Source organism: Aquarana catesbeiana, linkage group LG01 (genome assembly GCF_042186555.1).
Source record: "Aquarana catesbeiana isolate 2022-GZ linkage group LG01, ASM4218655v1, whole genome shotgun sequence".
Taxonomy (NCBI): Eukaryota; Metazoa; Chordata; class Amphibia; order Anura; family Ranidae; genus Aquarana; species Aquarana catesbeiana.
This window is the reverse complement of record NC_133324.1, coordinates 956,332,339-956,342,971: the sequence shown is the minus strand read 5'-3', so window position 1 is coordinate 956,342,971 and position 10,633 is coordinate 956,332,339. Positions and strand designations below refer to the sequence as shown.

General features: G+C 41.8%; 1 protein-coding gene across 1 annotated transcript; it reads left to right on the top strand.

Moving 5' to 3' along the window:
* The first annotated feature begins 7,825 nt into the window (after positions 1 to 7,825).
* LOC141126556 (deleted in azoospermia-like-B) lies at positions 7,826 to 8,674 on the top strand. The gene has a single exon (XM_073612485.1). It carries the CDS (start codon positions 7,826 to 7,828, stop codon positions 8,672 to 8,674), a length of 849 nt encoding a protein of 282 aa, XP_073468586.1.
* The last annotated feature ends 1,959 nt before the right edge of the window (positions 8,675 to 10,633 follow it).

Genomic DNA, 10,633 nt, shown 5'->3' with positions numbered 1-10,633 from the left:
GTTTTGGCGTAATGAGACTCCACGTATGTCAGGGTGAATGCGGATGGCTGCAGCTAGAGGTTCCAAAGGATGAAAAGCAAGGGGGATAGTGGACATCCCTGCCTAGTACCATTGCTGAGGGAGAAGGATGGTGATAAGTAGGACGATAATTGGACTTGGGACGAGGGGCGGGAATATAGAGCATGCAGTGAGGCAATGAAGGGGCCTTCAAAACCATAATTAGAAAGCGTAGCAAACATAAAGGGCCAGCTGAGCCTATCAAAGGCTTTCTGAGCGTCTAGGCTTAATATTAGAGCTGGGCGTGTTGTTTTGTTCAATAGATCAGTAAGGTCTATAGTGCGTCTTGTATTGTCTCCCGCGTGCCTGGCTGTTACAAAACCTACTTGATCTTTATGTATGAGCCTGGGGATCAAGTGGGATAGTCTATTAGCTAGAATTTTTGTAAATATTTTATAATCTGAGTTGAGTAACGCAATGGGTCTGTAATTATCTGGGAGGGAGGGATCTTTACCGGGTTTTCGGATTACGGAGATATGGGCATGAAGGAATTGGGGGTGGGGTAAAGTGCCTTTGAATAGGGAGGAGAATAAGGAGATATTAGGTGTGGGCTAAGGATTGGTAGAAAGGTTTTATAATAGGAATATGGCAAGCCGTCAGGGCCAGGGCATTTTTGGGTAGGGAGATTTTTAACTATATCAGCTAATTCCTCAGGGGTGACTATCGAGTTTAGAGATAAAAGGTGATCAAGAGAGAGTTTGGGTAGATGTAGGGAATCAAAGAGAGTCAAATTTTTCTTGTGTAAAGTTGTAGTGGGGGTCTGATTGCAGGCAGTTTTACAGTTTGCGATAGAAGTCTCTGAATACTTTAGACATTGTAGAAGGGCAGTATGTAGAGGTGCCGTCAGGTTGTCTAAGAAAGTCTGGGGGCGAGTGAAAAGGACGAGGTTTCAGTTTATTCACCAACATCCTATGGGGTTTGTTCGAGTATTTATAGAATTTCAGTTTAGACCATAGGAGAGATTTGTCAATTTTTTTCATGTCTAATGATCTGAGTTGATTATGTAAGGAGATAACGGTTCGGAGCCTAGCCACCATGGGGGAGGAGACTAAACATTTTTCAGCTTTGCGGAGTTTGGAAATAGCAGAGGAGCATTGAAGAACTGCGTCTTTTTTCAGAGGAGAACCTGCGGCAATACAGTACCCTCTAAAGATGGCTTTGTGAGCCTCCCATAGGGTGGAGGGCTCCGAGACCGTATTATCATTAAGCTGGAAATATTCAACTAAGCTATTGGATAGGTGGTCTCTGGTTTCAGTGATTCGGAGAAGGGTTTCATTGAGTCGCCAATGGCATGTTCTAGGGGACCACTCCTCTATAGACTGAGGAGTGGTCTGACCAGGATACGGGATTAATTTCGGACGAGACTGTGGATGTCAGAAGGGGTGAGGAGATAAAGAAATGGTCTAATCTAGAGTAAAGTTTGTGAGGGTATGAGTAATATGTGTATTGTTTGTGTGTTGGGTGTTTGATCCTCCAGATGTCCAAGAGGCCCCTAGCTCTGATGACCTTCCGAAATGATTTGGAAAGGCGATCAGAGTTAGATGGAGTTTTAGATGGGAACAGTACAAGTCTGTCCTTACTGGAGGACATGGTCATATTAAAGTCCCCTCCGATTACTGTGAAGGATTGAGAAAATTTATCGAGGATGTCAAACATAGTGGAGAGGAAATGAACCTGCTCAGAGTTGGGAGCGTATACATTGACTATCTTAAGGGATTGGGAAAGGAACATGCAGTCCAGGATAATGAATCTGCCATGGGGGGTCCAAGTAGGATTTAATTAGTAATGGACATAGGCGATTAATGAGGATCGCCACGCCTGCTTTACCAGATGGGTCAGATGCCATAAAAGATAACGGAAAATGTTTACTAGCAAATTTGAGAGAACCTACAGGACGGAAATGGGTCTCCTGGACTAGGATTACATCAGCTTTAGAAGCCTTAAACTCTTTCAGCGGCAGCCATCCCTTCTGAACAGAGTTAAAACTTTTGACATTACAAGTGAAACATTTCAAGAACAGATAGACTCTCAGAAATTAGTGTGAAAAATTGCCACCATCCCTAAATAGTACAAAAAGAACCTCATATAGATGGGATTTTAAGGGCAAAATTATTAACAAAAAATTTAAAAAAATGATTTTTATTTATACAAAAGTTTTAAAAAACAGATTTATACAAGAAACATGTGTACAGACAAATACAGTTGTAGTGTATTGCAGTAATGACAAAAAATAATTAAATCCAACGCGTTTCGAAATAATTAATTTTTACAATCTTCTTCAGGGATAATTTTTGCCATTTTCTGAACGGCACAAAATGTGATATAAATATACATATATTTTACATTTTTCATAACATACATATGAAGTCTATGCTGAAATACAAAAAAGACTTACAAAATAGTGGTTGACATAAAGGTTTCCAATGGATCATCAAACATTCACCCGATCTTTATAGGTCTTTTATTATGCAAAAGAACCCCCGGATAATAGAATCCAAAAAGAGGCGCCAAATTAAAAAAGCGGCGAGCCGCTTGACAACATTGCAAAGGGCAGTGATTTAGAGTCTAGGAGAGAGACACATAGCATGTGGTAAACATGAGAAAAAAATAAAAAACCTTACATAAGATGTAGGGATTTTTGCAACGTTCCAATCAGGAGGTGTATGATGAACAGTACTTCAAACAAAGGGGAACGAAATTTGAACGACTCCAGATGAAACAAAGAGTCCCAACCCTAAAAAAATAATAAAAGAAAAAATGAAAAATGAGTTGTAAAATAAGGATAGGAAATATATGAACAAACCTAATCCAGTTAGCCCAATGTGGAGCCATATCTATGCACTCCACATTCATGACAAATTAAAAAAGGGGGCTAAAGGGTAAATTGAATAGGGGGATCCCCTAAACGACATAGGGGGAACCTTTCCAAAAATAAGAGTCAGAAGTCTCAAGCGGTTGAAAAATATATCCATGAACTCTATATTCATAACCGATTGGAAAAGCGGTTGAGAGGTCACATGCATAAGGGGATGCCCCAGCCAAAAAGCCCCCAAAGGGAACTTCTCCAAAAATAAGAGCCAAAGTCTCAGTTAAAAAAATATGAATGAATGGATAAGTCAATACATAAATCAAAAAATCATGAATACAGCTTACCAAAAATTGCTGTGTGTCTCTCCTATGTCTGAGTTTAAAGGCAGCCCAGGATCCACAGAAACAGCCCAGAAGAGGGGAGATAACCCCTCTGTTTGTAGAGATGAAAGCACACTGCTGTCTTGTTCCTCAGAAAGAAAGTCGTCGGGTGACGCTGGCAGCTCAGGGGTTCCCGGCGTTCTCCTTATAAGGCCCGTGCTTGTTCGCTGCCCACAGAGCGTCGGGAAATGACGCTGCATCAAATGACAGCGGTGGCGTATGTCAACGGCAAGACGTAAGGGAGGTGGGACCGGCACCCTGCCACGCCTCTCCCCTTATCGTCTATGGCCAAAAAGAACACACATTGCTGACAGCACCACAATGCATCGTTCCACATTGAATCAGAGGGAAGCGCAATTAACCTCAGCTCCATCTCTCCACAACACGGGACGCATCAGAGGGGTGAAAAAGTGGTTCCTGCCCGAATATAGGGCAGAGATCCCAAAAAGTATATACAATAAATTATGGAATTATCTTTAGATTGAAATGATTTGAAATATCAAGACAATCTCTGTGTAGGACTGGATGGGTAAGATGGAAACAACCCATACCCAGTCCAAAGCCGGGACATCAGAGGGAAGACCCAAAGGGGAAATAAACCCCCAAAAGGAGAAACTAAACACCCCGACACAGGAAAATCCACCCATAAACTGATAAGCAGCGCCAAAGGCACCCCAAACAGCAAGGGAGGAGAGATGGCCCCCAACCAATTGGTGGGGGCCCCCCTGTGCCGGGTGCATGATATGGCCACAGACAAGGGTGGATGAAATCGAAAGATCCATGGGGAACCAATTTTGTCATAAATCAAAAGAAAGAAAAATAAAAGAATGAATAAAAATAAGAAAAATATTATAATCAAATATTGAAAAAATGATCTCATTTACATAATGTGATTTCAAAGAACATATCTCATCCACAAAATGTAATTTAAAAAAAAAAAAATGTTATGTGTGTACTACCCCAATAGACATCATCATTCCAGCTATTCACCTGCTGGCTAAACTGAAGGGGAGAAAACAAGATGAGAGAAGGGAGAGGGACAAAGAATTCAAGAAGGCACAAGGGAGACAATGTGACAAGTAATATTTAATCTGTTTTTCCGGAACTGAAGCCATCGAGGAAGGGCCTAAAGCTCTCTGCCTCATTTAGGCCTGGTGGGGTGGTGGCATCTAAATGCCTGATCCATCACGTTTTACGTTGTAAAAGGGTTTTGTTCCAGTCCCCACCTCTAATGGGGACATGGATACGGTCCACAACCGTAAAATTTTCAGATGGCATCCTGTATCCATGTCCCCTGGCTACATGTCTGCCAAGGGGGAGATATAGGTTGCCAATCTGCATGCTCTGCAGATGTTTACTAACATGTTGTCCAAATTCTTGGCGGGTTTTTCCAATATAGAAAGCCCCGCATTGGCATTGTACCAAATATACCACCCCCCAGAGTTTTGCAGTTAGCGAAGTGCTTAAGTTGGAAGCGTTCGCCATTCGGTAGTAGAAAAGAAGTTCTCCTGCCAATGACTTTACAAAAAGAGCAAGAACCACAGGGGAAATTCCCACAGGTTTTACAGGGGTCCCGTCTTTGATTCCCCTTGTATTCACTTTGAGTCAATAACTCAGCTAAGGAACCTGCCTTCCTAAAGGTAATCTGGGGTTTTGGTGTAAGAAGATCCCCCAGAATAGGATCATCGGTCAGAATCGACCAATGTTTTGTGAGGATTTTCCTTATGGTATTAGGCTCATTAGAGTAACGCAGGATAATCCTTGCTGTATCATCCTGTTTGCGAGTTTTAGTCTTGAATATTAAAGCATGTCTGTCCTGGTCTTTAACTTGGTTGAAAGCTTTTTTTAGGGAGGATTTTGTATACACTCTTGTGAGTAATCTTTCGCTCAATTTATCTGCCTCACATTGGAAGGTTTCCATGGTTGCGTTTCAGGCGTAGAAATTGGCTGAAAGGTATAGATTTTTTGAGGGGTTCGGGATGGAAACTGCCGGCATGCAGAAGAGTGTTGCCAGCAATTTCCTTCCTGTAGAGTCTGCTGGCAAGCTTACTGTTCTTGTCTTTATAAATGGTGATAAATGGTGATGTCCAGAAAGTTAATTCACTAATGATCATAGGACATAGTAAAAAACAAATTCAAGGCATTATGATTCATCGCTTTTAGACAACCTTTTAGGGTGTCTTCTGGGCCATTCCATATGAAAAATATCATCTATGTATCTTTGCCATAGAATGATATGTTCAGTGTATATGGTTAGCTGATCATCAGTCAGAAATACCTTTTCCCACTCCCCCAGGTACAGGTTTGCGTAAGAGGGGGCGCAACACGTCCCCATAGCAACACCCTGTACCTGTAGGTAGGTGGAACCCCTGAACAGAAACACATTGGATTGAATAATTTTTTGTCATTACTGCAATACACTACAACTGTATTTGTCTGTACACATGTTTCTTGTTTAAATCTGTTTTTTAAAACTTTTGTATAAATAAAAATCAATTTTTTAAATTTTTTTGTTAGTAATTTTGCCCTTAAAATCCCATCTATATGAGGTTCTTTTTACAAGTGAAACATTTTAGTGCCATAACGACTTAACCGGGTGAGTATGCGTTTGATAGGTAACATAGCATTTGTCGGGTAAGGGATTCCATGGTGCAAGGGTTATAGGGAGGGTGTAAAGTAACCTATCAAAACTGTAACCTTGGCAATTCCAATCTAGGAGATGTAACCACCTCTGGTCGGGAAAAAAGGCCAGAGGATAAGCAGTGGAGAAGACATTAAAAAAAATGAAAAAGTAAATAAATTAAACAACCACAAAAATGAAAAGCATCAAAAAGGAGAAAAAAGAAAAAGAAAAAAATAGATGAGAGTCAAAAAGTCATCCGAAGAGAAGCCTGGAAGGGCGAGGCCCTCCAGGAAGCCCAGGTCTGAGCCTTGGGCCGGGAAGGGGAGCATGAGGGCCACCGAAAAAAGAGGGGCCAGAGGATCTCCCTCCGATATCCGGAGCAAAAGACCTAGGTATTAAAGGTAATTAAAACTTAGAAAAATACAAAACCGGTTAACCAAGGTGTCCTAGAGAACAGCAACAGTTAAGTTAGGACACCCCATGGGCAGAATGATGGGTGTGTGAGCCTACCAAAGGGGTAGGCGGCCCCCTAGGAACATCAGGAGGCTAAACAGAAGTCAAAAAACAGAAAAGAGAGGGCGCACCGGCCTTGTGCATTATCTTTAAAAAATTTATTTAAAAAAGGAAACGTAAAAGTACTACTCACAAGGGTAGATAAAAATTACGCATAATGGTCTATTGATGGTGATAGTGTATACACCGATAGCAGTCTCCAGACCTACGGACAAGACGTGCAGCTGCTGGCTGACGCGTTTCGAGAGTAGCACCTTCTTCAGAGCCTAACAGTGTCCATCTATTAGGCTACTTAAATAGTGTGCTCATCTAAGGAGCACAGACCAGGCTGACCCAGGAGCCACTCCCATGTAAATGGGCGGTCTAGAGGCGGGCCCTGACACAGCACCATAGAAACCATTAGTGTACACATATAAGGGCACACCAAGATGTTTGGGGAGCACAAGTGCACAGATCTAAAGTGTGGCAAGTATCTCAAAGAGGGTGGGGGAGGGCTGCGGGGGGGGGGAAGGGGAAAAAACGGGAGGGGAGGGCGGGGGAAACAACAACAATGGTGGTAGTAGTAACAGGGGTAATGTGCGCATAGAGTGTATGTTGCAGCACATCAGACAGCCAGGCAATCTCCAAGCTTAAAACTCCCATAAATAGAGCCACCCACGCAAACAAAGAAAGCCACAGCTATCAAATCATATGCAAAAATCTGCACCAAAGACAGCATGCAAGAGATGTCGCACGGGACAACAGCTATCTAAAACAGCAGGACCCATCTACACCCGCCATCCAGGGAGACGAACAACCCGATCCCCAAAATGTGCAAATGTAACAGATCTCACCTCAAGAACGCTGTGTAGCTGTAGGCGGCGGTTGGAACGCACGCCATGTTCACTGCATGTTGTGCGGTCCAGGGAGCGGAAGCGAAAGCTCCGTATTGCTTCCTGTGCACTCGCTGTCGCTCAGGGATGCGTCAGCACCAGAAAATGCCAGCAGCCATATGAGGGAAGACAGACTACAGAGGCCGAAAGCAGACACATACCAGATGGCAAAACAAATACACCATATCAAGGGGGCAGAGAGACTAAGGGACAGGAACCTGTGTCCAATTTACCAATAACATCCGTGCACTTGCAACCCCACATGAATAATGTGTGTCTACATGTACATAAAGGGAGCATGTTGGTCAGTGTTGTCGCTGAATAAAGGAATGAATGGCCAGATAATTGACAAAATATGCACATTCACATGCAAGCACTCATAAAAACACAAACACACACTTGTGTATGCATATATACACATGCATGCCACGTGACGTGTGTAAGTAAGAGATGGAAACCTGCACTTCAATTACAAATGAAGGTATATACATATTACATTAAAAAGAGTTCATGCCCCAGTTGTTCCCGCGTTCTGTCTTCAGTTTTTATCGTTTGTGTTGAAGTTGTGTCGATGTCGGATGCAGGAAGTCCCATGGAGGATCAGCCATCTGGTTATGTGCTCCCTGAGGGGAAAATTGTACCCAATACTGTTTTTGTTGGGGGCATTGATATCCGGATGGACCAGCATGAAATTAAAGACTTTTTTTCAAAGTTTGGTTCAGTAAAAGAGGTAAAAATAATTACCGATCGCGCTGGTGTCTCCAAGGGATATGGTTTTGTCTCCTTTTATGATGACATTGACGTTCAGAAGATTTTAGATACTCAGGTCAGCTTTCATGGCAAGAGACTAAAACTTGGACTAGCTATAAGAAAGCAAAGTACATGTGCACACATTCAACCAAGAACTGTGGTGCTTAGCACCCAAGCACCACAATATCAGAGCATGTGGAGTACCCCTGTCACCAATGCATATGCTCAGCCTACTCCTATGTTTAGTCCTATGGCATCTTATTATCAGGCTTGTCCTTACCCAAATTCACCAGTCATGTTGCAGCAAATACCCTTGGCATACCAGCAGCCAGGATGTTTCCAGGTGACTCCACAGTGGGCTGGTGGAGATCAAAGAAGCTATGTATTGCCTCAGGCTTTAACTTGGAATTATACAGGAAATGACTTTGAGACAGCCTGTGGTGAAGTGTTGCAGGCAGACTATGCAGTCCCAGAGCAAAATGCCTTAGTTTCAACAAGTCCCCAAAAGAAAATTGACCGAAGCATACAAACTGCTGTATCCTGTCTGTTTTCTGGCGATGGAAGGTTCCACAAGCCTGTCTTTCAAGATGATTTCATGAAGGACAGAAGAGTGCATCAGTTCAGAAGAAGAGCTATGTTTAGGCCCACCATGGAGAAATCTGGACTGTAAAACTGCACCTACCGCTAATGATGCTCACAATGTAGCACTTGTAGTTTACCTCCCAAGATTTGTTAGTAATGCTCTCTTCATACAATACCATCCAGCTCAAGTTTTGTTTCATGAGGGGATACATTTGTCGGTCTATCATGAATCAGAGCTTGGGCCATCAACTGGCAATAGGCCTTTACCACAATTATATCCAGCTTAAAAATAAGTTTGCGAAGTGTGGTGATATACTGTAAAACACTCCTCAAGGGTTTCTTCTTCAACTGTTGGTTCTGCATTGCTTTACACATTTGACACGATTTTAAGCAAAGGGCACATTTAATGTTTTCGAATGTTGACCGTTCTTATTCTTTAAGCATGTTCTGTTGTAAAAATGTTCTTTTGTGTTTATTCCTGTTTTTTATAGCCAAAGGTGTATGTGTTCACTTTTTTGCCATGCTTTTTTTTCACTCCTAATAGTGTGATACTTATCTTCACTCCCCATGTGCTTTGTCCCCAGAGGTTTTGGTTTATGCACCCACCTATTACCATTCACTTGTATATTGTCCCTACAAATGTTGTTTTTGCACTTATTTATACCTCTCAGTTGTGTATTGTCTCCATAGTGTGTTTTATGCATCCACTTGTACCTTTCACTCGTGTATGACCCCATACCAGGGGTGTCCGGGCTATGGCCCTCCGGTTGTTCAGGAGCTACAATTCCCATCATGCCTAGTAATGTCTGTGAATTTCAGAGTTTTGCAGTGCTTAATGGGAGGTGTGGTTCTGCAACGGCTGGAGGGCCATAGTTTGAACACCCCTGCCCCATACGTTTAATTTTAGGCACGCATTTCACCTTTTTTTGGTTTGAGTGATGGCTAGTTAGGAATGTATAGTAATAAGTACCTTTCATGTATTCACCCTTTTCTTCTCTTCTCATCAGACATAAATTTCAGTTCTGAATGTTCTATGTATATTGTGGTTCGAAGACATGATTGGCTTGCCAGAATTGTTAGATGGTCTGTTTTATTTTCCAGCTAAAAAGTTCCTTCCAACATGAGTAAACGCTTCTCACACACTGCATACAAAACTTCTACTAAATTCTGTAATAGGCTGTTTCCTGATAGCTAAAAAAGCCAAACAAAGCAATGGAGTGGAAAAGTGGTTCTGCTGTACCATGGAAACTAAGAGGCAGCTTGAAAAGGTATAGCTGAAAGCAAGCAAATATGGAAGGGTAAATTCAAATTCTACAGTTATAGTTTAAAGACAATATCTCTTGAGCTTGTATTGACGTATCTATTGATGCTGAGCTGAGAATGCCTGCTTAGCTCGTAAACACCTTTGGCGCAAGTGAGGTGCTTACACAGGCTCACAGTATTAAGTTTTGCTGAGGTAACACGACCTTTGATCACTTTGTAGTGACTTTGGTTTAAGTGTATTTTGACATATCGGTGTGTAATGCACCTTATTTTAGCAGTGTTTTCTGATAAATTTCCATTAGTAATAGAGCTTTTAAGACTTTTTTTTTTTTTTTTGCATGATCTTGGAATTAAGAGCAATGTGTGCTATAAACGAAGTAGTGTGACTACAGAACCAAATGCTCAGTATCCCAGCTATGTTTTGCATGCATTTTATTTCCTGCATTGTAGCTGCAAATTATGTAGATTTAAATGGATTTTAAAGTAGTGCATTTCCCAAAACTTTTCTGATAGCAATTTATTTGGAAAAATTACATTTTTATGCTCAGCCTGAAGACACTTGTTGCCATGAGCATGTTTTACCATTTGTCTATCGCCTCACAATTATGGAATTTCATTTCTGCCAGCAAGGAGAAGTCTTGCCCAATTAATATAAATGCACAAGAAATTGCATTCCTGCTTTACTTTTCCTTAGATTTTCTTTGCAGTGTGGCATAGTTTCAGAGTTAAATTGTCAGTACAATATGGAATTATATAGGATGTGACACTACAGTGCAAGCATCTA